At 40.4% G+C, this 27,926-nt stretch overlaps 2 protein-coding genes across 3 annotated transcripts; both read right to left on the minus strand.

Annotated features, from left to right (window-relative positions):
- Positions 1–607: 607 nt before the first annotated feature.
- On the minus strand, positions 608–10,515 carry TYMS (thymidylate synthetase). Its single transcript, XM_075024295.1, has 7 exons — positions 10,228–10,515; positions 9,425–9,498; positions 8,034–8,208; positions 5,776–5,877; positions 4,407–4,582; positions 2,906–2,977; positions 608–2,007 (listed from the first exon to the last, which is right to left on the minus strand). The coding sequence occupies exons 1-7, from the start codon at positions 10,397–10,399 to the stop codon at positions 1,870–1,872; spliced, it is 909 nt and encodes a 302-aa protein (XP_074880396.1). The 5' UTR covers positions 10,400–10,515; the 3' UTR covers positions 608–1,869.
- Positions 10,516–14,599: 4,084 nt separating this feature from the next.
- On the minus strand, positions 14,600–27,871 carry CLUL1 (clusterin like 1). 2 transcript variants are annotated; one of them, XM_075024297.1, is made up of 7 exons: positions 27,769–27,871; positions 26,312–26,460; positions 23,563–23,730; positions 21,202–21,646; positions 19,795–19,932; positions 15,905–16,119; positions 14,600–14,767 (listed from the first exon to the last, which is right to left on the minus strand). In XM_075024297.1, exons 1-7 carry the CDS (start codon positions 27,869–27,871, stop codon positions 14,600–14,602), a joined length of 1,386 nt encoding a protein of 461 aa, XP_074880398.1. The 2 variants fall into 2 exon arrangements, with proteins under 2 accessions (XP_074880398.1, XP_074880397.1); XM_075024296.1 differs by having other exon boundaries at positions 21,196–21,646.
- Between the last annotated feature and the right edge of the window lie 55 nt (positions 27,872–27,926).

Below are 27,926 nucleotides of genomic sequence, written 5' to 3' on the forward strand. Positions count from 1 at the left end.
CTAAACTGTTTTTCTTGTACTTCAGAGGACTGTAAATACACTCAAGAACCTTTAACTTATAAAAGAATGTGTATGGTAAAAAGCTGCTGACAACCTACAGCTGGGAGGCATCATTAAGTGGATGACACCTGCAATATCCAAACTAGGCAACTTTAAAATATAAGACTTGCAGAGCTGAGATGAATTTATTAGAAAGAGCATGTGACATGGCTTTCAGGTCTTGTGACAAGAATACTGCTACTATCTCTGAGTTCAGTAATTTGAAAGAAGGTAAGACCCAAGTACGTTTAACTACAGGCTGGCTACTGAGCATCCAGTTAATGCAGCCACAGAACAAGGTAGGTTTGATGCTTCCACGTATCAAGTTTCTCTTATCTCAGCTGAAATAGCATGTAGTTTAATGATCTCTGTTCAAGAAAGATGAATTACAGTAGATACTGAGGCGAACATTTCTTACAAGCAGTAGCCTTTTTACATATTATGTACTTAAAAAAGGTAATGACAACCTTTTTCTGCAATTTTGTTGTGTTGGGCTAAATGCCAGGAAAAGAGAACAACTTATTTTTTGAGCGTGGCGCTACAAAAAATTTAGTCTGAAGATCAGCAATTGGTATAATGAAGATCAGTATAATGAGATTTGCAAATAATTTTGATGCAAAATATGCTTTTGGAAGTTGTGATCAGTTTTGTTTAAGAAAGATGCAACAGTCCTCTTATGCAGGCCTCTGAATAAATGGAATCAAAGCACACTGTTTATTAAATTCTTAGTATTATCTCAAATTGTACAATTTTACAATGATGTTTACCAGTTTACTGACTTTTACTATGCATTTCTCCATGTGTTCAAGCATGTATTGAATATGCTATGTCTGAGTATTGACCGTACATCTATTCACAATTCAATTCCTGAAGAGGAATTTTATAAGGACTGAAGTTATTGCAGAATTTGCAAGGATAAGGAGAGATGAAAGCTGAAGTCTGCTAAGATTTAATTAAGCTCCAATCCCACAAATACTACTATCTCTAACTTTTACTATTCCAGGCTGCAAAATTAATCCATGCGCTTGTGGAATCTAGTTTTAAATGATGACAGACAGATTATTACTACTACTATCTAGTAACCTCTGTTTAACTGCAGCTCTATTTGATTTATATCAAATTCATCATTCATGTAAGGTTGGGGAATAAAAAAAAATGCTGATACAGAGATGTTATGCAGATACTGCATTTCAGACAAGGCTCCATTAAGATCTTTTGTCTTCCTGCTGGTTCATTTATGAAGACCATGGGAAGTTTGAGTTTGTTTTTCCTTCCATCTCACCCTCTGAGATGCTAAAATAAAACACTTTACCTTTGCTTTCCCACTCTTATTTACTAACTACAAACAAACATACTAAAATTAAATATGCATCATCCCTTCTAGAAGATTTTTTTTAAAAAGCTTTATTAAACATATACTCTTTAGAACACATCTAAAGACTTCTACAACCTTAAAGGAATCCTCTATCATACATAAAAGTCCTTATTTTCAGTACTGCATGAAGCATGGAAGCAAGTGCTACTCACACATAGTAACTGAATGGTAACAGAAGCAGCCACCAGTAACTGAAACAATCTGTAGAAAACGGTCATCTCACTAACAACTTAAAACTGGGTTAGTATCTGCATAGCACAGCAGGAAAAAACAATCATCTGTTCTGTATGACTACTGTTTAGTATTGAAGGCAGTACTGGTCTACTAGTATCTGTTTCTTTTTCAATAATTAAGTATATATCTTTTGAAGTATATAAAAACCCCATAACTTTAAGTACAGAGAAAGCTGAATAGCTTAGGTGCATTTCCACATTAATAGAAGCTGCTTTATAGCATTAAACAGCCATCTCCATTTTAATAGGTGGATGAGGATTATAATCTTCAATATGAAAGTCTTCTGCTTTAAAGTCACTGATGTCTTCAACTTTACGTAGAATTCTGAGTTTGGGGAAAGGTCTTGGCTCCCTCTGAAGCTGAAAAAAAAAGCAAGCTTATTCTATAAAGCTGATACTTGAAGGCAGAGATTTTGCGTTATAAATTAGATCTCATTAATCTCAATTCAGATTACTCTATGCAGATTTTCCCTCCTCCCCAAGAAGACTTATACTCAAAAGAAAATTATAATACAACTAAGTGGAATCTACTTTAGTATTTTGATAGGGAGCAGTGCCATAATTTTAAAGTGGATTCCCTGATCATCCAATGCACTGCAAGCATTTTCAGTTTGCAGTGCAATTCCAGTGGTTACAGATTAGATTCCTTCCAGGGGAAACTAAATTGGAAATTCTGACCCAGATGTGCGTAAATGTGTTGCAGCTTCTCACAGGAACATTCCGCTCCAAACCAATAACTAGTTCTCTGGATGGTTCTGAACCATACTAATGGCAAGGACATTCAGTCCGATTATTCTAATCAAATAAAATTCTGATTTGCTCCTACTGCAACAAATTACATCCTGAAGAAAATATAGCCTTATTCAGCCAAATAGTAATACTGATTAACTCTGTGAATTGGTAAGTTATCCTCTTCTGATATACTACGAAGATGTTTTATTTTGTGTTTATCTGTATTAGGTGGAATGCTTTTCTAAGGTTTTGGAATGAAGAAGTCAAAAGTAGGGGTACAGATTCTGGATCTCTAACTTGCTTCTAGAATAGTACACTGATTTACATTTCAATCACGTTTGTACTGTATTTCTGTGCGACCTGAGTTGAACAGAGGTTAAGGTACTACAATTATTAGGGTAGAAATGAGAAGAAAAGCCACAAAAATTAATATTTGCAAAAGGATATTCATAATACCAAGATACTTTCGTACTGGATAAGCATTGTGGAAGATAAAGAGATACAAAAATACAGAATAAGTACTTACTTGAACTTTTAGAGGTTCCACATGATTCAGATATATGTGAGCATCTCCTAACGTGTGTATGAACTCTCCAGGCTGAAGAGAAAGAGGAATACACATGGTTTTCAAAAAGTCATGTTTCAAGAAAGCAAAACATTACAATGCTTACTGTATTGATTCTCAGCATCTTACATCTAGTGTGGAATTGCAGCTTCTATACTAGGTTGGATTATCAAGACATCCTTGCAGGCTTTGAAGGACACTATCTTCCCACACTAATGCATAATTAATGAAAAATATAATGAAATTTCCACTAGCTTACCAAAAAAATTTATCTTTGAAATCCTGTTAGGATAATAGCTTTGGTAAATGAATGGAGCCCTACTGATCTGCTCGCCAAGGTGGCAACAGATGGAGCAGTGACATCCAGCTTTTCCACTCCACTTGTAATAAGCAGGACTTGCCAAAGCTGGTTTCAGACTGGTTGCCTTAGCCACTACGAAACAAAGTAGTTTGTGGCAGTGGAGATGTCAGTCACAGGGTAAACCCCAAAGCACTTATCAAGCATCCAGACGGGTTTTGCAAGCTTCCAAGTTCTGTGACTTTGTAGCTCCTGAGCAATTTAATTTAATTTAAGTAGGTTTTATCAGCTATTTTACTGGCCTCTGACCAATGTAAATCAGCCCTCAGATGTGTTATGCTAAAAACCAGCAAAGTTGTGAGAGGAAGTGACTAAGAGGCAACAGCTGCTTTATGGACATAATGTTAAACTTCACTTTTTCTAGTACCTTGGCCTGATTTCTTAAGTATGCCTGCAATTGCTGTGAAGTCCAATTCTTCCCTATTTTAAGTTCCCCTTCACGTTGCTGGTAGCAGAAGGATCAGGCCCAAATGGCCTAGCTAGTCTAATTTTTTACAATCTCTAAAGAAAAGGGGGTTTGACTTGTACATGATTGTGGTGCATTTAAATTACTCTGCGAAATGACAAAATACAGCTCTGGACTCAGGGCAGTAGCTATTTGAGCACATACTACCACTCTAATCATCTACAGTAGGAAATGAAAAAAATACCCAGCTGAAATTAGAGCTGGAAGTTAGGTGGGCAGAATATCCAAATTGGAACCTTGACAGCCACCACTGAGCTACTGTTCGCTTCCAATAAAAAACACATGCTACAAAATTTAATCACTTGTGTGTTATTATCCCATAAGGACAAGTGCTCAGTTCAGATTTCTAAGAAGTAGACTAGTGGAACAGGTCAGTTTTGACATGTTCAGTTAAAAAGACCTGGAGGATCTTCTGTCCGTTTGACCCAAATTTAAGAATTCTTACATTGCTGAACCTAACTGCTCATACAGACCAGAGACAATTCACATTAAATTCACGGGGCCCCTTCCTACACGTATTTCAGCAAGATTTTGAACAGTAGGTTAATTCCAGTTTTTCTTGGACATGACATGAAAAGTCTTATCTTTCAGTCCCTCACTTCTCAGACAAGATAAAGTAAAATGATTAAATAGCCTACCTTTAGCCCTGTGACATGGGCAATCATGTAAGTGAGCAGTGAATAGCTGGCAATATTGAAAGGCACTCCTAGTCCCATATCTCCAGACCTCTGATAGAGTTGGCAAGACAATTCACCATTTAGAACATAGAATTGGCAAAGGGCATGGCATGGAGGCAGAGCCATCAGAGAAATATCTAGGAATTGCAGTACAGAAAGGAGGGAGGGGGGAAAAAAAACCGCATTAGTGTGTTATAAATGTAGAAAATGCAAAACCTGAACAAGCATTTAATGAGATACAGTAGACAACAGAAATCCAACTGCACTATCATTCCATTGCTTTTTCTCTTGTCTAAAAGCACCTGCTGCCTAGGCAATTAAGTCTGGGTCATGACAAGCTGTCCCTTGGGCTGTATGACCAGAAAAGTCATAAACAGATATTCCACATAACAGATTTATGCCATAATGCTGCACAGCAGTTTAGTTTTACTCACCTCGGTGAGACAGTTGATTTCCCTAAAGGAAGACATTAAGGGTAAAATTAAGCATGTACCCTGAAGCGACTTCCAACTGCTTCATATTACTCTCTTCCCATTGCAACGTGCCCTTACTGCTTGTTGAAATATAAAAGTAATGATAAATAAAAAAATAGTAATCAGAAAACAAAAGATCTTTTGAGTGTTTATCTACACTTAAAAGTGCAGATAAGCTTGGTAAGGAAAACTAACCAGGTATCTCCTGATATCTTAGGAAGTTTAACCTTAAAAGTAACAGCAACAGCATGTGGCATCCCCTTTCAGAGACATGAGTGGAAAATGCTGGGTCATTTCTTTTATACACAGATCTACTGCTGCTGAAGTTAAACAATCTCTGGCACTAGGTCTTATTTAAAAGTACCCCTACAGAATGAATGGATATCTAGACAACCCATGTTCAAGGAGATGATTACAACACAAATAATATTTTTGTCCTCTAGTTTAATGTTTTTTGTTAAGTTTACTATTTATTATATAGCAAAAAACCAGACACACTGCTTTGGTATACTCTTTTTTGGTTTTGTTTTTTTAACCTTTTTAAAATAAGAATTGCTGTCTTTGAACAGAGACTGTATCAAAGACGCTGGTACGTAGCCAGATATATCCCTCACTTCAATCTGGAGAGAAAAACTTTGAAGTAATGGTTCAAAATATTTGAGGTCTGAACATGAGAATTAAGGAGAAAGAGAATCAAGCTTATAACCCCTGCCCATTTTTACTGCATTCCTCGTAGTTTTATAAAGAATAAGCAAGGACACCAAATGGAACTGACTGTTGACACAGGATCAGAACATAGTTTAGCATACAACAAGATAATGTGCAACTGCATTCACTTAAAGTCTGCTGTTCAATACCTTTGGGATTCCAAGCACACATAATGATTCTTCTGTCATCTGGATTGGTTTTGATCATTTCAATCACTTTTTGCAACTGATCAACTCCTTGGTTGGAGTAATCTGAAGAAAGATACCAAACAAGATGTAAGCCAGGTAGATTCGAGTCATGGTATTTTTCTAAAGTCCAGCCCACACCCCACTGAAAAGTGATAACCAAATGACAACCTCTGAATATTTTATTTTAACTTTGAAAGTGATAAAATTTATCAGTTGGCACCCTCCAAATGTAGGCTATTCTTGGTCTTCCTTAGGGTGCTCTAAGGCTTGTGAAATTCTCAGGATGGTATTTTGTGTGCTTTGAGTACCTTTAGCACCCACTGAAATAGGACCATTCCTATTTAGAACACTTTATTCCAAGCCTCAACAACTAGACATTTTTTAAGACCAAATAAGGAGTCTGCATAAACAGTACCTACCTCCCAGGAAAGAAAAGCTGCAATACAAAAAAATCAATTGGACAAAGCACGTTACTTTATCATTCGTGATGTCTTGTTACCTACATAGGACAAAAGCTGTGCTGGAATGGGTAAGGTATTAGCAACTAGTCATTCATTCATGGTATTTAAAGTAATTTGCTCATTGCATTTCTGGATTAAGATGCCTTTCTAGATGTTAAACTTGCATGCTACAGTGCTCCTTCTTAAAAAAAAATAAAAATAAAAATTATGCCCAGACCAGTAACATGGGGTGCCAGCATTCTCTGCATGCTCAAAAGGAGAAAGTTTTTGACAGATGAATGAACGCATCCATCTAGCACTCACAAGGTCATGTAGGAAGACTAAATTTCCATAGCATTCAGTGCCAGAAGGGAACTTTAATCATGTATAGCATAAGATACTACATTTCACTCAGTGACGCTCAGAGGCTGATTTTTAGGCTCAATATCAGTTATATAAGAAATTCACTGGAATTAACTGAACATTAGAATGGATTCCAGAATAAGAGTCATTAATTGTTACTCATTGTCCTGACTCGTGCAGGTAAATCGGCATGGCTGGTAACTAACTTTTTCTAATAACTCCTATTGCAAAGCAACACCAAATTATGATTACAGGGAGACCCAAGCTGGCAAACAAGGTAGTAATACATAATTAGCATCTCAGGGAATTCTTCTGCAAGCAATACTGTGCCAGAAGCCTTGTCAAATGGTTATGTTAGTTCCTGAACCTAATTACCTATCCATTAGTAATGCAACTTAAGGAAATCTATTAGTAATGAAACCTATGGGAATTTATCTTGGGGTTTTTTTCCCAAACTGTTATACCTCAGACCTTTTAAGTTCAGGAATGCTGAAACATTTTAATAAGTGTTTAGAGATGTGTCAGTTCACAATTTGCATTACTTGTGTTAGCATAAAACTGTATTCTGCCAGCAGTCAACATGCCAACACTAAGTCCAATATCTGTAAGTAATGTGAACTTTGAGACTGTATTGGCAAAAAAACAAGAGGAAAAATATAACTAACCATGTTGTTAATCTGAGTTAAAAGTCGCACCAACCAGATAAAGAAAATCTTTTCTGGACTCTTTTTTTAATGTCAGTCCTCTAAACGTTTTGTACATCCTCTCCTTCAGTGACTTAGAAAAGAGCTATCAAGACAGTTCAGAGTAAGTTTAATGAACCAGTTCCACGGAAAATAATACCACCAGGTACTGCATCACATCATAACTTGTTACAGCTGTTCTGTCCACAGCATCATCAGCTATGGATACATCTTACTGTGTTCCAGCTGCAGAATGGGAAAATCTTTCTCTTCCACAGTCCCCAATGAATGTAGTGCACTAACATCAGTTCTTGCCAGCACAATTGTATCATGGAAATCAGGACCCTGCATTGGTATTCAAAGATGGTAGCCTGTGTTCCACTGCTATCAAACGGAGCTAGCTCATGTTCTGGACTGCAACAGACACACGTCCTTCCATCTGCCAGTGACCATACTTGCTCTACATTAAAGTAAAACAATGTATGCCTTATGATTCATCTGTTCTACAAATATCAAACTACAATATATCAAGCTACATCTTTCAGGATAATTAGACTGAATTAAAAAAAAAAAATAAAAAATGAATTAACCCTCCCAAACACTGTTTATTCTGGCTATCAGTTCACACTGTGAATGGTCCCTTTAACAGTAGCCCATTCCACCCAGAGTTCTGGGAAGTGAGGTGTCACAGTCATCTCACTAAGCAATCAAGATTCTATTTGTATGTGATTACCTGTGTGCATATCTTTGTATTCTGCTCCAAAGTGCCTCCACTGGAAACCATAAACTGGTCCCAAATCCCCCTCCTCTCTGGTGCTGAAACCCTGCTTATCCAGGAACTCACGTGATCCATTAGCATCCCAAATCTTCACACCTTTTGCAGAGAGCTCTTTGGCATTCGTAGAACCCTACAAAACACAGACAGTAAGAAGTCTCTCTCCTAATCCCAACACAGAGGACATGATCTGAAGCAGCTCTATTAAGCTTTGCTAGTCTAAAGTATTTCTCCACTTAAAAGGATGAACAGTCTGATTAATGTACTGGATGAGGTTCTTGCACATGGACAGAATAAAACTTATGAGCAACATACTAGGATGAAGTTGGAAGTGCCATGCTGCTGTTATTTAATTCAGGATTCCTCTAACTTTGTGAATGCACAAACGGTACAGCCTCAAGGTCAATTGTGGTATATCATTTCATACACACATTTGCAGAGAATGAGATTTGACTTTACAGATGCATGAAAATAGACAAACAAAAAAATTATGGCCTAGGCATTGTTTTTGCCAAGCCACCTATAATGAGCTTAAGGTCTTAAAAATCCTTTTGTTAAAATGACAAAAATGACAACATTTCACTGAGTTCTGTAACATGTCCAAATCAGCACACGCAAAAACCCAACATAGAAAGCGTTCTGGTTTGGGGAGTGTCTAGCCTTTTATATTTGAAAAAAGATATTTTAAAAAAATGAAGTGTATTTGAGTCCTGCTATCTAGCAAATGGTTAGACAGACCTTCCCATACTTGCAGAACATCACAACGTATAAAGGAACACCTACATTGTAATGTATTATCTACAGTTGAATTTTAATACTCTAACTACAGCTATTAGCTCTATTAGAACTCAGGTTTTTGCTACTAAAAAGCCTAGGATTTACATCAGTCTTACTTCACCTGTGGTTCTGTACTGCTTGTTTCTGTTCAAATCAATACAAGCTACCTCAATATTAAAAAGCAGATTATTAAATTGCCTACAATCTACTTCATATTATTATTTCTTATTCAAACACTAACAAAAGATACTGTACTAGGTTTTATAACTGTGGGGTATAGTCAAATCAGCAAAAGCCCTCACTATTTCAGACTATTTCCCTTAAAAAGAAACAGAAGAAAAACTCTTCTGATTGGTAACAATGCAATAGTCTCCACTAAAATGCACAGAATGTCTTGAAGATAACGGCCTTCCGCATGTAGTCAAAATATTAGGCTGTTGCACTTATTCTATTCTGTCGTACGAACTGGAGCATCTGCAGTTACCCCAAATTCCTTAATCCACTCCACACTAGTTTGTTATCTTGATACCACTCTCAGGCACATCAGTCAGAGAGACATCCAAATACCAAACCTTGATGAACCACAGCAGCTCCTCCAGCACTCCTTTCCAGAATACCCTCTTCGTTGTTAGCAGTGGAAACTGATCTGAAAAAGAGTTTCAGAGTGTCAAAGGTGACCAGCAATTTTTCAGGGTGAACCGACCTTGGTTTTTCTCCACATACAGGGTAATGCCACCATCTTACATTCAGAGGCTTGGAGATGAACTAAGGAGTTAGGAAAGGATGTGCAATTCTCATATTCAGATCAAGGAAGAGAAGAACCTGACTTATTTTCCTGGACAGTGAGGGAAGATGAATTATCCGGGGGACCTGGATGAACTCTGCCATGAGGACACAGCGGTGCAGCATACCCAAGCATGTGTAGGCATTTGCAAGGGAAAGCGGAGCCTTAAGATAAAATTGTTGGCAGATCTATTTCACAACCATCCTTCCTACGATGCTTGAACGGTAGGAAGGACCAGGACAAGCTATTTCAAGATCTAATCCGGTTTTTCACCAGTTAACAGCTATGGCGCCCAGCCAGGCCTGGCCGTTGGGCAGAGGGAGAGGAGGGGTCCGAGCTGCCTCAGGCCGGCGGGCAGGGGGAGGGCGAAGGAGCTGACGGGACGCACCTAAACGCCTCCACAGGACCCTGCAGCGGGTCCAAACCTCGGCCCTGAATGGGGGGAGGCCTCGCTCTCAGCGCGCGGGAGCGGGACAGCGCCGGGGGAGAAGATGGCGTCCCTCCCTCCCCGGCGCAGGGCGGCGACCGCGGGAGCCGCGGCGGGCAGGGTTGGGGGCCGGGGCGAGGGCCGCGGATCCCGGCGGTGCCAACCTCTCAGGCTGTACCGCGCCTGCATGCCGAAGACGGAGATGGTGCCGGTGCCGGTGCGGTCCTGCTTCCGGTGGCCGTGCTGCAGGATGTGCTGGACCTGCCGCAGGTACTGCGGCTCGTCGTTCTCCGGGCCGGCGGCCGCCGCCCTGCGCAGCTCCCCCTCGGCAGGCATGCTGGGCGAGAGGCGTCCCGGGCCTGTCCCTGCGGGCCGGGGTGAGCTCCGACTGCCTAGCTGCCCCCTCCCGCAGGTCGCCTCTCCTCCGAGCCCGCCAAAGCCCGGCCTTTCCCGCCAAGCGGCGCCGAGGGGCGGGCAGAGCGGGGCGGTGCCACCGCCTCCTCCCGCCCTTCCTCTTCCCATTCGCTTCCCGCCGGGCCGCGGGCCTCTCCGCGCCTGGGGCCCCTCAGTGCCTCCGCCTCCTGCCTGCTTGGCGGGGAGGGCTGGTGCGCCACCCCCCCAGCCCCGGGCCCGGCTCAGTCCCACGCCGCGCAGGAGGCCTGAAGGGGGCTGCAAGAGCAGTATGACAATGGCAAGGCAGTAACTATCGTGTGACTGTCGCGGCGTCGAGGTGCAAGGTCGCTGAGGGGACCTGAAGAGGTCAGCAGGGATAAGAAAGCCCCACGGCTGCGGTGGGGGAGGTGGCCTGTGCCTGTTCCTTAGCCGCCCATGCAAAGATGCTCGCCTCGCACTGGAGGTCCTCCACAGCCACCCTCTCTGGCCCCGCACGGGGCTTGTACCCTGATGGAGGGCTGTCCCGAGCACCTAACCCAAGTCTGTGCTCCAAACCGTGCTGATTTTACCTTGGTCTGCCCCAAGGGCAAAATAACGGCTCTCCAGGCGCTGGAAAGTGCTGTTGGCATTTGTCATCTTCTTCCCTCTCTGCAGCCTCAGGTGTTTCCATTTCAGAGCTGAACACAGCTGAAGCCTTCGGCTGGGCCTGGAAGGCCACACGCGTCTGGCAAGGGATCCCTCCAGCCAGGACATCCCAAACCACCACAGGTCTGACTTCAGCCTGCAGCCGGCCTCCCTTGTCTTCGGTGTGGTGCTCCTGCAGTGCCGTGCCCCACGCACAGGCTTGCCTTCTGTGTTGTGGCAGCGTTACACTGACCTGCGCTTTTACAGCCGAGATTGTTTTATGCCACACGTTAGCTGCTTCCTGCTTCATATTTTGTTTACACATTTGCTTTCTTGCCAAGGGCAGTACTTGGTACTTGCTTTTATTGAGTTTCATCTTGTTGATCTCAGCTTCTCTCTCCCATTTCTCAGTGTCATTTTGCATTCTGACCCGTGTCTTCCACACTGATTGCAACTGCTCCCAATGTGGTGTCCTCTGAAGTTTTTCTAGGTGTGCCTCTCTGTTAGTCAAAACAAACTGACTCTTCTATGAATATTTCTTTGTTAGTATATCTTAGAAGTCAAGCATTTAGTAAGATTCACTTGTCTCTCAGATAAAGCCCAACTTTCTGACAACTGGTGTGATTACAGGAGTTATGACTGCTAATCTCTCATGATTAGGAGCCTGTAATAGAGGCATGTATAAGGGAGGTTGAATGGAACGGAGGACTATGGACTAGAAAATGCTACTTCTCCTTAACAGCAGGCAGGAAAACATATCTTTCCCACTAATTAAAACAATGAAATGGTCTTTTTCTTGTATAAATGTATACTTACTTGCATGGATAGAAGGAAAAGGTGTGGGGTAATTAGGGTACGGTTATTTTTCTGTATTCATATCTAATATAGATGGGTTTGTACACTTTGCAATGAATACAATTTATTTAGCAGAGATGCAGTTGGAAATGGTGAATATAACTGTGCAAAAAATGTTTAGAAATGCCAGGCACAGCAAATGAAACTAAATCACCTAGAGCTCTGCTTCTAACTGGGAGATATATCAGTTCTTAAGCTTTATTATAATTTGAAAAAAACATTGAAAGCTAATGTGTATAATTTAGGAAAAAACAAACATCTTTTCTGATAAAGGCCTCCCTGTTAATTAATTAAAAAATTAACTCCAGAAGCAAACTACAAGTAAGAAATGCCAAAGGCAGAAGTCTTACTCATTACTGCATATTCAGAAAAGTCATTTACTGTACATGATAAACATCAAAAGCAACTGGAAGAAATGGAACATTTTCATTGGAAAATAATATGCTGCATGCATATGGAAATTTGGTTGATTCAGACATAGCTGAATGTGCAACATCTCTAGGGACCAATCTTGAAAAGGCTTAAGAATGTTCTTGAATTTAAGTGTGCAAATAGGAATTATTTGTATGCTTACAGCTGATTATTTCCTTAAATCTTTGCATAACCAGGGCCATAGCTGGTTATCAAAGATTACCTAATTTACAACATAAATAACATTTTATCTAAATAAATGAATATTAAAATGGATTTTAATTTGGTTTTGAGTCAAAAGATTTCTACAGTCTTTGGTTGCTAGCTCATATCTCACAGTATTTATTAAGCAAAATTTTATTTATATGCAACTATTCTAACCATCAACATTTAACAACTTCACGCTTAGGGGTATTTCACCTAGGGAGTATATACTGGATTTCAGGAAGTAAGATTTCATGCCTCTTCTTTCCTAGGAGAAAAAAGAATAAATTTATTAAACACTTTGGTTTTGGACTGAAAAAAAGATGTTAGAGAAGTAATTGTATGTGGAATGTATCAGTGCCCTGCTATAGAAACATACATGACTTAAAAAACACAGAGAAACAGATTTTTTTCTCTCTTTTTCCCTTCATACAGATCCTTCCCTTTCATCCCACTTTCATGTACCCTAAATCTGTTGTGCAAAATGAACGGAAAATTGTATTGTGATTTGGAAATTAATGCCACTTACTTTTCTCAGGTATGAAATGGCTACACAAGATATGTTGCACAGGAAAATCAGACTAAGATTCAGGCTAAAAATCATAATCAGAATAAGGAAATGAATATTGTCATCATTAGGCCTGTGTGACCTGAAAGGGTATGTATCATCAATAACTGCATATAAATTACAGAGAATTTTGAAGAAAAACTGTAGGGAAATTGTGCTTAGCATTTTATTTGATATGTTTATAAATATTAAAAGAGTTTGTATTTTCAATATAATGTACACATAACTTCATCAATATTTACCCAAGCAAAATTCATGGTGAAGTGTCTTATATTCTGTCTAAATTCTGCAGCCCACCTCAGCCTCTCTGGTGGAAGTGATTTCTTTCATCTGTTTAAAAATGGTGAGTCTGACCTCCAAACAACCAGAATCAATATGAAATGCTGTAATTTTCTTTCTTCATCTACTTTATTAATACTGAATCCTTTTTACGTGCCTCCTGAGACTTCTGTGTGCTTCAGGTCATGCTTTATTTGCTGAGATGAGAATGCCAGGTGCCCGTGACCTAAAGAGCAGCCAAGTCCAAATCTAGTGCCTCCTCAGAAGACTGGGGGGACACTGCAGTGATTTGCCTGTAGGTCTCGCGTGTCTTGTGGCTCTGGCCCCTGGGAGAGCCAGCTGTGACAGTTGGAGGCCACCAGAGCTGTGCATCCCAGAGCCCCCTGGGTTTCCCTGAGTGGCTGGCTAGCCCCACGCAGCATGATGCCACCTGAAACCACCCCATCTTTCATGGAGATTCCCTGTGAGGTTAGAGAATATGAAGCATTGTTTAGTCCTGCCTCTCTGCCTGGTTCTTCCCTCCCCATCTGGAAATCTCTTAAGCATGGAGAGAGAGGCCTGTGTGAGCCCTTTCTACAAAAATGGTTAGAAGCCCATGAGGACGATCTTTCTGTGCATGTTTCTACAAGTCAAACGGCAGACTATATAAACACTGTTAATCTGAGCAGAGTGCTGCTAATGGGAAAATGTTATGGTAAGAGAGCTCTTTCAAGACCTGGTGCTGACTCTAACTTTGCACTCCTTTATCATCAAAAATAATACAGAGCACACTCTTAAACTCCACCAAAAATAAAACCCATAATGAATAGTGGTAATTCCAGTTAATTCGTGATTAATGAACACGAAGACATGGTTTCCAGTGCCAAGGCTCTGGACTGTGGTTGTGAGGCAATCCTCTTCTGAAGGAATATTTATCATCACATTACCTCATCCCAGATGTTACTTAAAGATCAAGGGTTTCACAGTCAAATAAGTCAAATCTTTTAATATCATCATGTCTATGTTTTGCAGACTAGAATACTGAGCGTTTGGGTTTGTTTTCCGTAATGCCTGTGTTTGTCTAAATCAATGTGTCATTTCTGAGGAGACGGTCTTGTATATACCAAGACTGAATCCTGTTCCAACTAAAGTTTATTGCAATGTAAGCACCTCTTTATGAAGAATTGCATTCTCTGTGAAAGGAAAAAGAATGAACTTACCACTTAAAAATTCTGCTTATATAGTTGCAGTGCTTTTCCAGCTATGTATTCAATGAATTCAGCACTCTTTGGGTCTAAATTGGGAGGAACTTTAATGGTGAAAGTAGGTGAAGTCAGAATATTCACATCTACCACAGTTTCATTTTTACCAGAGGGATCCCCTGGTACCACCTAGAAGAGAACAAATCAGTACTTTAGACACTACAAACTACTGTGTACTTTCAGTTTTGTTTATACCTACTGTGCCTACTGTCTTTAATAGGGGAAAATTAAATAGAGGAATATTTTAGACTTGTCTACTTTCTTTAAATTACTTTCTTCTGAAAAGACGGTGGGTGTCTGAATTTATACCAAAGCTTATGGTAGGTGGTGAGAAGAGCTGACATACCAGTGCAAGACCATATTAAAGAACTGCATGTTAATATTTATACCATGAACTACATCTATAAAGAGGTTCTGTTCTCCTAATGAAAACTTGTGAGTGAGTCATCCCGCTAATTTCAAGACAAAGTTTGTGTGATTGAAGTTACTAATTCCTATGTGTTTTTCTAAACCAGACTTAGTTCTGTATCATTATTTTTCTAGAGCAGATAGCTCAGGCTCGGTTGGGAAATAGTGCTTAAATATTGCCTGGCCCCTTGTTCCTTATTTTGTGCTTTTTTGGTGGATTGCACAATCATTTCATATAAAGTTCTTGTAGTAATAGTAGTACGTTGGATATCTGAGTTGGAAGGGAGAATAGGATTTATCCCTTGCCCAGGAAAATGGATTGAATTTACCTTGGATATATTCTTGTGTGTGAGATATAGTTAATCATGATGTAGTTATTGGAATATTGACAGATGCTGTTACAGATATGCAGCTTCCACTGCAATAATCTGCATAACATTTGCCTTCTTTGAGCTTTGGGATATATAGGTACAGACATAGACATATAGCTAAACATTCAGTGATCCAATAAGGATGTGTTACTGACTGGTACAGTGAAATTTATCCGTGAAGGTAATCTGAGGCCAGTCAAAGCTGCTAGTGTCAATTTACTCTTACCAGACAGTGATTCAGGTTAGCCTGTCAGCCATCTATCAGACTAAAAGGATTTAGAGCAAAAGAGTTTCTACTCTCTGGAGTTTCAGCTCATCGAGAGATTATCAAGCATACATAAATTCAAGATGAGTAGGAACTTTGTATTATAATAACCAAACATTACACGTGTACAAACATCCACAATCCCCAAGAGCGTTAAGTAGGAGCAAAGCATACGTCAAAGACAGCACTGTGCAATAGCTCCCTTTGGAAGACAACCCTTACCTTAACTATATTGAAAATGTTTTCTGGTCCAATGGTCATGTTGGATAACTCAGACACCCACCCAAATCTTTCTTTCATTTTGTTTAGCAAGTAGGAAGTGTCTTCTGTATGACGCTGAACCACCTGGAGAATCTGCTCATACTGCTCCCCCGAGAGATTAACCAGCTTAAAGGCTTCATCAAACTTTATGTGCAGTTCGGGAACATTTGGGCAATCTGTTAGAAAAGACAACCAGCATAAAGCTTATAGGAAAGTAATATCTCTTGTACTTTGTCTTTCTATGTGAAGTATAGAAAACTGTAAAAAAGGGGGCATATTTTGAGTTGGTGTTTAAATAATGCTAAAAACAAAAGAGTAATTCTTGCTGACCTATTTTGGTAGATTTAGTTCAGGCTCCTAGTGACTAAATAGATTAATTATCCCATTTGCTGTATTACAATGACTTACCAAGTACTTTTAGGTTTGTGTCATATTTCATGGCAATAGATTTGGTTATGCTACGTAAGAACTGGTAGATTTTACATATAGCAACTTCATAATCTCCTTGTGATAATATTTTTTTTTTTAATGGTTCATATTCCATTGTCATGCCAAGTATATAGACCGCAAGGCAGGGACTGGGGTAGCAAAGTCCCTCCCACTGTAAGAGAAGATCAGGTTCAAGACCACCCAAGGAACCTGAATATATGTAGGTCTATGGGACCTCACGAGATGCATCCCAGAGTCCTGAGGGAACTGGCTGATGTAGTTGCAAGCTACTCTCCATGATATTTGAGAAGTCATGGCTGTCAGGTGAAGTCCCTGGTGACTGGAAAAAGGGAAACATTGCACCCATTTTTAAAAAGGGTAAAAGGAGGACCCTGGGAACCACCAACCTCTCAGCCTCACCTCTGTGCCTGGGAAGATCATGGAACAGATCCTCCTAGAAGCTATGCTAAGGCACATGGAGGACAGGGAGGTGATTCGAGACAGCTAGCATGGCTTCACCAAGGGCAAGCCCTGCCTGACCAAAATAGTGGCCTTCTATGATGGAGTGACTACATCAGTGGACAGGGGAAGAGCTATGGATGTTGTCTATCTGGACTTCTGTAAGGCCTTTGACAAGGCCCCCCACCACATCCTTCTCTCTAAATTGGAGAGATACAGGTTTGATGGATGGACTGTTCAATGGGTGAGGAATTGATTGGATGTCACATCCAGAGGGTAGTGGTCAATGGCTCAATGTCCAGAGGGAGATAGGTGACAAGTGGTGTCCCTCAGGGGTCCGTAGTGGGACCAGTACTGCTTAATGTCTTCATCAATGACATAGAATCATAGAATCATAGAATCATATAGGTTGGAAAAGACCTTCAAGATCATCGAGTCCAACCACCAACCATGTCCACTAAACCATGTTCTAGAGTACCTTGTCTATGCGCTTTTTGAATACCTTCAGGGATGGTGACTCAACCACTTCCCTGGGCAGCCTGTTCCAATGTCTGACAATCCTTTCAGTAATTTTTCCTAATATCCAACCTAAACCTCCCCTGCCACAACTTGAGGCCATTTCCTCTCGTCCTATCTCCAGCACCTGACAGAAGAGACCAGCACCCACCTCGCTACAACCACCTTTCAGGTAGTTGTAGAGAGTGATAAGGTCTCCCCGCAGCCTCCTTTTCTCCAGACTAAACAACCCCAGTTCCCTCAGCCACTCCTCATAAGACTTGTGCTCCAGGCCCCTCACCAACTTGGTGCCCTTCTCTGGACACACTCCAGCACCTCAATGTCTTTCCTGTAGTGAGGGACACAAAACTGAACACAGTACTCAAGGTGCGGCCTCACCAGTGCCCAGTACAGGGGAATGATCTCTTCCCTGAGTGCATCCTCAGCAAGTTTGCAGATGACACCAAGCTGAGTGGTACAGTTGACGTGTCAGAGGGACAGGATGCCATCTAGAGGGATCTGGACAAGCTCGAGAAGTGGGCGCGTGTGAACCTCATGAGGTTCAGCAAGGCCAAGTGCAAGGTCCTGCACCTTGGTCAGGGCAATCCTCGGTATCAATACAAGGTGGGGGATGAAAGGATTGAGAGCAGCTCTGTGGAGAAGGACTTGGGGGTACTGGTGGATGAAAAGCTGGGCAAGAGCCGGCAACATGCGCTCGCAGCCCAGAAAGCCAACCATACCCTGGGCTGAATCCAAAGCACTGTGGCCAGCGGGTCGAGGGAGGGGGTTCTGCCCCTCTGCTCCGCTCTGGTGAGACCCCACCTGGAGTGCTGCTGCCAGCTCTGGGGTCCTCGGCACAGGGAAGACATGGGCCTCTTGGAGCGGGTCCAGAGGAGGGCCACAAAAATGATCAGAGGGATGGAACACCTCTCCTGTGAGGACAGGCTGAGAGAGTTGGGGTTGTTCAGCCTGGAGAAGAGAAGGCTCCAGGGAGACCTTACTGCAGCCTTTCAATGTATAAAAGGGGCTTATAAGAAAGATGGGGACAGACTTTTTAGTAGGGCCTGTTGCGATAGGACAAGGGGTAATGGTTTTAATGTAAAAGAGGGTAGATTTAGCCTAGATAGAAGGAAGAAATTTTCTATGATGAGGGTGGTGAAACACTGGAACAGGTTGCCCAGAGAGGTGGTAGATGCCCCATCCCTGGGAACTTTCAAGGCCAGGTTGGACAGGGCTCTGAGCAACCTGATCTAGTTGAAGATGTCCCTGCTTATTGCAGGGGGGTTGGACTAGATGACCTTTAAAGGTCCTTTCCAACCCAAACTATTCTATGATTCTGTGATACATGTTATTACAAGAAAGCCTGTAATGTATGTTAGTATTCCTGTTGATTGTTAAGGCCTAATATTTATCTAACAATAGCTAGACATTAGTATGTGACTAGTATCATCTGCCATGAATTCAGAACAGAAGATTGCTGTTTTTTTCTTTACTATAATACAGATTTTAAACAAGAATGTTATGTTAAACCTATACAAAAATTACTATGGAAAAATTCAATTTATTCTCTGTCAAATAGGACTATCAAGGGACACCTTCGGACTGACAGTACAGTAACCACAGATGCAAATTGGTATCTGTAATAACACAGTTGTAGACAAAAAGATATTTTTAGTGAGATGGAAGTAGTCTGATACACTTTTCAAAATGTGTCATTGGATCATTAGTATTTGCTGCAGTGGAGATATTCTGAAGACATTTGGGTTTAAGCATATTCTGCAGCTTCTAAGACCTAAATAATTCTGGAAATACAGATGTGTTATGCTGCAGCGGGAGTCCTGAGAGCAGTTCTAGGTGGTGCCGTGGCTGAATTTTTTCCACATGCCCATGGAGGGTGCATGCCAGAGCTTTGCCATCTTCTTACATACGGACAAGCAGTACCCTTTTTGTCCTTCATGTCAGTGCTGTTTGCCAACATGGTTCAACAAAGAATAATTACAGGCTCTTCAGCGCTTGCTTTCCTTGTGAGGAGCTGAATGCTACCTGTTACATCTGGTTGTCTGCAGGAGAAGCGGGAGTCAGGAGTTCGAGCTTCTCCTTACTTTCTGCTCAGCACTTCTGCACCCAGGCAGGACCGATTACTGCCTGACCTCTTGCTTCTCTGCAGTATGGTAACTAACAAAATACATAGGTACTTTGTTATAGAGTGTAGAACTTTGGACCGCCAGCGGTATGTTAACAACTGAGTTATACTGACACTCTGTGGAGACAGTGGGGAAAGGTAATTGACATCATCTGGAATGAGGAATAGTGTTTGTATCCATAGTTACAGTAAAAACTCAGTGACCGAATGTTAATTCAAAAAAAAAAAAAAAATGGAAACAGCACAGTAGAAAATGACAGCCTCAAAATCTACAAATCAGTGATCAACACATTACAGAAAAAAAACCCGGAAAATAGCTATTTACCATGCAAAAGATTGTCTTGACATTTCTGACATCTCTCATGGAACTGTGGGCATCCAGAGGAGTTCTCCCGAAGCTCCCTGCACAGAGGTCTCTGGTGCCCTGACACAATTTTTGAGAACGTGCCACTTCTGTCAGGATCTAGAATGAAGTCACAGTATATTTAGACTGCTGTTAAACTTAAGGTCTTGATAAGTATACGTTTGTTACCTACTCTGTGTGCTAGAATATAATTGCCCTTAATCCAAAATATCTGGCATAAATCCTGCCTTCCCCCCCCCAAAAAAAAAAAAAAAGGAATAAAGCTTTAAAAAGTAGAAGTCTGGAGAAAATAGAAAGCATGTTTTCTTTCAAGGAATTCATGCCACTATAGCATATTCCCTTATAAAGGCATAGTAGCGTATTGCCCACTAATAGCCAAACAATTGCTAATATTATTACACGTTATTTCTACAACATGTGAGTTCTGGTAAGATCTTTTTGACCCTTAGAAGTCAAGATGCTTCATAATCACATACAGCTAGATGAGAGCACAGTACCAAAGCTTATTTCTGAGGTAACATGGGTCATGATACAGGAAAAATTAAAAATGCTGTTGAAGAATCCCTTAACTTTCTATTTTCTATGACCATATAATGGTTATGTCACCTGCCACTCAGAGTTATGGCGTGTGCTTACTGTGATCTCCTTATAGACAGGCACCAGCATGTATTTGAATGATGCTTGTTTTTCTATTTGCACTAGTAAGATAAGAAGGATAAGGCTTATTTATATTCTAAAAGTTGACCATGTGTTTTTTCCTCCATTGAGAGTTATCATCTGAAACCAATGTTATACCCAGAATTTTTCTGGTCACTGGAAAACATGATGGCTAGTCTGTATTTGATTGTCACGCTACATTGCTAGAGTAGCCTGGAACAGGACTTGCAGCTGCCTGGCTGAGCTTAATGTCATTTGGCAAGGGCAGGGATATCCCTTGACATCTCACAGAATTACACTCTTTTTTTTAGAATTGGTGACATGTCAATATGATATGATACAAATCATATCCTGACAAATGCTGAGATCAGACCTGTCAGTTAGCTTTATGAAAACCTGCATCCATCATGAATTCCAGCGCTCCTGAAGAACTCCTGCAAATGCTTTGAGAATTGCCATTAAAATCAGGCTGTGTAGGACCCATCAGTCCCCCTGTGACATTTCTCTGAGCTTTCTAGGTGATTTGTACCCTTTCATTTAACCAATAAAGTTATCCTTGACCCATGCCTGTTTAACCAAGAAAGCCTCCAGAGCTTTCATACAGTATCTCAGACTAACATACTGCAAACAGAATCATTAAACATAGTTTAGCAGTCCCGAGGGGTTTGATGTCATTGACAGTGCAGTTGATTTTCATTTTCTAACACTTGCCTTTGGCTTGTTCTGGCACATTTCTTCTGTTATCTCTGTATTCATCAAATACTTCGGTAATCACCTCGGTGACACCTTCAAACACCGTCTTACTGAAATCAAAAACTATCTGTAAGAAGCCAGGTATACCCCAGCCTTTCTGTGAGCCGTCATTTCTGGGGGTGTCCTCAGGTAAAGCTGGCATGCTGGGGGACTCATTCAAGTCCAGATCAGACATGAAATATGTCTGAAAAGACTGGTCAAACTCTTTTTGCATCTGCTTAAAAAAAATGAAACTTCTGTCAAATATTGAGCCCATGTCCAATAATAGTTGGCTAAATAAATCTTCCATTTTTACTAGCTGGGTATCCTCTTTCTCAGGCTTTTCGTTAAACTGGATGTCTTTTCCTTGATCCTCATGAAAAGTAAAAATAAGTGGAGGTATTTTCCTCAAAAAATCTTCAACCTGTTTATAAGAAGGAGATAGATCAGCTGCCTGACAAGTTATCAGTTTTTTATCTCTCAGGGAAGTGGGTCTAATTTTTGTCTTTCAAATACCCATAGAAACAATGCCCTCTTAGTAACTACAAACAGCATGTTCTCTGAATTTAAGACACTAGACTCTAAAGAGTGAAAGTACATTCAGTCTAAATCATTAGCTCCAAATCAGATCTGGAGTAAAAGGTTTGCCAGTTGGCCTTTAATCTGTGGAGGCTCAAAGTTAGTATCGGCGTTTGGGTTTCTTCCAACAAACAATTTGGACTTTATCTTGGAAACATTTCTGTGGTACTTATGTGCAGTGTAGGGAACAGAAGGCAATTGTTCTCGCTGTGGTCTGTAAACACCCTACCCTCCCTCACCAATGGCCAAGTCCTCATGTCCTTGTGCAAACTGAAACCCATTAAAATCAATGGAACAGTGGCTCCGGATCCATGGTTTGATGCTGGAAGAGGCTGAGGGTCGACTGCTTTGCTAAGTTCCCGGTCCCTGGGTCTCAGCCACTGGTTCCCTGCTTGGTGCTTTAATACCCTACCTTTGTCTGAGCAGATGTAGTGTTTTGTGGAGTCACACTTCATGGTGTTAGAAAACTGGTAAGGGTTAAGAAGCACCCTGCCAAACACACACATATAGATATCCATTTACTTTTTTTTTTTTTTTTTTTAAATCAGATCAGCTGCTTGATCTGACCAGTAGTGCAGCTCAGAGGGAAGGTGAATTGTGAAACCTAAGCCAGTGTTGCCCCTGCTGCCTCTGTGTCATCAGCCACAGCTATTGTCTTTGTCTCCTTTTTAAAAAAATTATTTAGGTCACAACACACTTCTGATTTTGAAAGCTTCAGATAAACTATATAGCTCACTGAGGAAGTTATCAAGATGGTCAAAGACAGTGACAGTGCAGTCTGTAACTTTCACTGCAATAATTTCAACGTGACATCCACAGACTCTTGAAAGTCCAAGAGGTATATTTGAGGTATCTGTGAGAGGTATCAAAAAAGCCAAAAGCATCATCAATAGTCTTAAATGTAATGTCTTCCACATTTTTACCTGAATAGTTTTAAGAATATGTACAAATGTTAAAAACCTTTGCTCTAAAGCTTGTTACTTCAGAAACACACCATGTTTAATTTTTAAGTTATTGTATTTTTCAGTGCCTGGGGATGTGAAAGCTAGGTAATCTGGCTAAAATTTTAGTAGCATTAATTGCACAGTTTCAGTTGTTCAGCTGCACTTAAAGCATATGCCCAAATAAAAAATGTGATAACAATTTTGTTAAGTCTTGTAATAATAACATGCCAGCCAGGAAAGCATGTTTTCCTTCTGGTAGAATTAGGGGAATCTCCTTTGCTGACAGTTTCCTTTATTAAAAAACAATTAAGCATTTTAAAGCTATTTTCTTACTTAAAGAGGAGATTTAAAATAAAATAAATATAGGAAAGAATGATGTTGTATAAGTAGGTGATTTTTTTTTTTCCCCATGGAATTTTGCTAACTATATCTACACTTTTAACTCTGCTGATTTTCAGACAGACCGTAAAGAATCTGTCTGGTATTTTTCACAAACAGATATTGAGCATCTTAATGCAAGTCCTACTGTGAGAGACAACACTGTACATCTGGAGTGACTCTGTTGGAGTCAGGGGAATAAACAGTGTCCATGGAGTCACACCAGGGTGCAACCGAACTTATTTTGGCTCAGTGTTCAATGAATATAATCACATGTAATCTCTGCCATAAAACTTCACATTTCCAGACTCTCCAAATCAAATTAATTTTAGTAACCTGATATAACTGGCGGATCTGGGTATTGAGAAAATAAGATGTGCTCTCTCTAAAACTGTTAGGAGAATTCAAGAGTATTTCCAGATACAAAATTTCTTCCTACCTTTGTTCTAAATGTTGACAAACCATGTTTGCAAGTTGTATAATATCTCATGCAGGTACTTTCTAAACAAGATTCACATTCATCCCATAAATTTTTCAAGGATACTTGACATTGTCTTTCTTCTTCTTCTAATCTTTCCTTTACTTCATCCATAAGTCGCAAAGCTTGCTAAGTAAGAAAAAAGATTCAGTTGAGGGCAATTTTCAGATTAATATTCTAACTACTTATCCCAGTGTTGATCACTCATTTTGGCTATTTATGGTTCCTTTTTTTGCTAATCCCTAACCATTAGGGTAGGTTGACTTCTCAGCTGCAGTCACATATGGAGGGAACTGAAAATTGAAAAACTTTTCCTTACAGAGTTTTTCTGATGTTGTTCTCTCAGAGGGCACAGTCTACAAAACCAAACGGATCTCTACAGTCTAGCTGGATCTCTGAGGTTATGAAAAAAACCACACATCTTTCTGTGCAAGAAGCATTCAACCTCTCACAAGGTCATGTGCTCAACTTTCATCATTTTTTCTCCATATCATATCTGCAGTATTCATCTGTTCCACAAATAGCCCTTTTTTGTTGCTTTGCTCTACTCTTTAAAGGACTGATATTTCATGAGGCTAGGTCCTTGCCATACATAAATTCTTTCTCTAATGTGGAAATATGTAGAAGTATAGCATTTCCTCTGTTTGGGATTATACTAATCAAAAGACAGTAGTGAGAGGGTTTCTTCCTGCTCTTGTGGAATTGTGAGGCACTCCTTCCATACTGAAGGGAAACAAGATGCATTTTACAATGCTGCTTCTATTTACTGGATCATTCTTCATCAGGTAGAGCACAAAGCTGAGCAGATCAGAAGCAGCATTTTAGAATAGACTCGGCAATGGAAAGACAGAAGAGTTTTTCCTATAGAAGTAGATTGCACATCATTAATTTCTTTCTGCAAGTACAAGATATTTTAATAATTTAGGTTTTCAGACAATGTTCCAAGTTGTTCCTAAGTATGACAGAAACTTTTTAATTGGTCAGTCTTACTCCTTTCTGGCAGCATTTCAACAGAGAAGAGGCTGACAGAAAAGAAAACTGTCAGAATGTGCTTGGTGGAGACAGTAACTGTGGTCTTCATAGTCTATTATTTTCTGATCTTTCTAATACATTTATTCAGTGTTTTATGAACTCTCGCTGTGGATGTAAGTTCTGTGTAAATGAAATCATCCAGTAAGAGCTAGCAACAGCATAGATCATGGGAGTGTACTGGTGCTCCTAAAGATATTAGAAAGCTATCAGGTAGTTTTGGGCTTGCTAATACAAATAGTTTAAACTAACTACCAGATGTCGGGCCAAGAGGGAATTTTCCTTCAGCTTCATTGAAAGCAATAGTTAGGATCTTAGTATTTTTTTAAATATACAGTGATGTCTGTTTCTCAGGATCATCTGAGCACATGGCTCTGAGCCTAGGCATTGCACTAGGACATTGGAAATTCCCCTGATCCCCTGTACTTTCTCTAGAGCATGTTATCATTTGTGGCTTTGATATTTTTCTGAAGGTCAAAAGTTTGCAAAGCAAGCTGGGAAACGTCTTATGGCCTGAGTTGTATAAAGACATGCAGGGCTGAGCTGCTGGGCTTTCTGCATAAAACACCTTTATACAGTTGCTTGTAGTTGCCTTGACGTGAATTCAGTGAAGCAGGGGATTTCTAGAAATAAGCAGTAAGTGCGATACTTTATTCAACACATTGCTGTTGCAGCAGCTGTGCCTTCTGGATGTTACAAAACTCAGGTTCTCTCTCCAAAGTAATGTTTGAGTCTTCATACAGCACTTAATGTCTCCTTTTACCGTGGAACTTCTGTATTTCCACATGGTGGTTACCATCAGCTTGACTATGCCTAGGCTGCTGCTGGCTACCTCCCAACTGCAGAATAAAGTGAGAGAGCTCAAATCTCAAGGGAAGTTGTGTCAGACAACATGTTTTACCTTGCAGCCAGGGTGGGCTGAGAGAAGGTAACTTGCTAACTAGTGGTAACTCAGCTGTATTTTGTCTAGTGCTCACTATTTCAGTTTCATTTTAGAAATAGCTTAGACATTCAGCCACAGGGAAAAATTAACAGTATGCCACTCAGTTAGAAAGCTGTATTTCTGAGGAAAGACAGAAACTTTTCACATGTAGCTTTCAAAAGAACCATGCTATCTGGAAGAGGCGCCAGTGAGGCAGACGGTGCTCTTGTTCAGTACTTTATTCCAGCACAGTCTGAAAGCTTCCCTCAGGGTTGAAGCCTCAGTCTGCTAGGGTCCTGCCAGCAGGCAAGCTCTTTCTTAAGAAATTGGCAAATATAAACTACTGTTTTAACTTCTTCTGAAATGTGAACATCCAGGTTCCTGGTAGGCTAGTAAATGATGTCTATTAGCCCAACTCCTGCTTCCAGGAGACAGGCAGTGAGAACCTCTATAGAGGTGCCATGAGAGTTTTTTCTGGCAGTGAGAGAAAGCGTCAGAAGCAGATTGCCTGTCAATCCTGTGACCACATAAAGAGGTGTATGCTGCTCAGTGTACATACAATGTGGTTTACATTCTTCCCAGAAAAGGGGAGACACCAAGGGATCCCTTCTGGGTTGCTTATTGGCCTAAACACAATGGCATGCTCTACTACTTCCAGGAGGTAGGCTAAATCCATGTATGACCTGCCTCATCTTTGATTAAAAATAGCCACAACTTAACAAAAATACAAACAAAAAATCCCAGATGCACTTCAGTTACCTGTTTTTCTTCACTGCTCTTCTTCAAGGTTTTCATCAGATTTACATGCTTATCTTCATTTCTTTCCATCATAATTTTCATCTGCTTAATACCAGTCAAGGCTTTCTTTACTTCTTCATCTACATACTTCTCTCCAACTTCAGATAATACTAAAAATCCAAATTATACAGTGACTTAATCAGATTTTAACACTATCACAAATTGTCATGCACTGATGACAAAGGAGAATGAAACAGCTCTGTTTCCCTACTGTTGCAGAGCCAAATCTTGAGATAGTGAATGCAGAATAACAGAGCCAAGACAATTTCCGTCAGATGGAAGTCTGGCCCAGAGCCTTTGCCAGTAATCAGCTGTGTGTAACTCAGGCTATATACTGGGCTGTCCCAGTGCTGATCACTGAATCCCAGAACAGTTGAGGCTGGAAGGTGCCTCTGGAGATCATGGAGTCCAACCCCCCTGCTCAAAGCAGGGTCAACCAGAGCAGGTTGCTCAGGTCCTCATCCTGGGTTTTGGATAACTCCAAGGATTACTCATCAGTTTTCTAATGACATAACCTGTATATTTATCTTTGATCTCCAAGCAGCCTGTGACAGCTTCCCTTTACATTTTGAAAATGTAGATCACAGGTGACTTCAACCTGCAGAAAAATACAATCTCTAGACTTCCTGTGAAGTAATGACCATAGAGTTTTGGTGAAAGCCTGGGTTGGCCCAGACGTTGCACCTTGAAGCTCTGCATGATTGCTTATGCTTTATCTGTATTTGTTTCCTTTGCAGAAATACCCTGAATATCACTGGAGCTATACAAAACAAGTAAAGAACACATATCTCTGAGAGTGCCAAAAGCATGCCAGTCATTTCTTCTCTTATGTCTTTCTTCCGTTCCCCGAACTTTTTGATTGTTACAGCAATATTATTAATGTAGACCGAAGCAAAGGAATATTTCATGGCTGTTCCTCTTGGGATTCCTATCCACAAAGTAAAGCCATGCTTAACGGTGAGTATGTGCATAATAGCTACTTTTTTCTAAATTAAGTAATTTTATTTCGATTACTTGTAGTAACCATGTTTTCCAGCAAAGTATATAATTGTAGAATAAGCATTTTCAAAGATTATTTAAACAAACAAAATAATTCAAAATTTGTTGAATTGAATTTTGGCTTCAGTTTATATTCTAATGATCTATGAGGGACAAAATAACCTATAAAAATGCTGTAAATATTTTTTTGTAAGGGGATGCTTATCTGTTAATCCCTTTACTTTCTCATCCCGGTTGTTCTTATCTCCCCATTGTGCGTGTGTGGATGCATGTAGTCAGCTGTATGGTGGTTTCTAAGCTCCACACATGAAAGCGGATCCTCTTGACACCAGTGAGTGTGGAAGTCAAAATGCACCAGGAGACTGTGAATGTGGGCCCAGGGGCTTCCAGCACACCCCTGGTAAGAAAAGCATACATACGCTTCAGGTTTTCCCGGAGATTCATTTCCTCCTGCCTTGTCGGTGCACACTGATGACCATTCAGCCATAGCACATATATTATAAATAACCAAGAGGACTTCATGTTCTTTCTGTAAAAGAAGCAGGTAGGTGCAGTTAAATGTAAGCATCTTCATGAT

This window comes from Buteo buteo, chromosome 3, assembly GCF_964188355.1.
Source record: "Buteo buteo chromosome 3, bButBut1.hap1.1, whole genome shotgun sequence".
Lineage (NCBI taxonomy): Eukaryota > Metazoa > Chordata > Aves > Accipitriformes > Accipitridae > Buteo > Buteo buteo.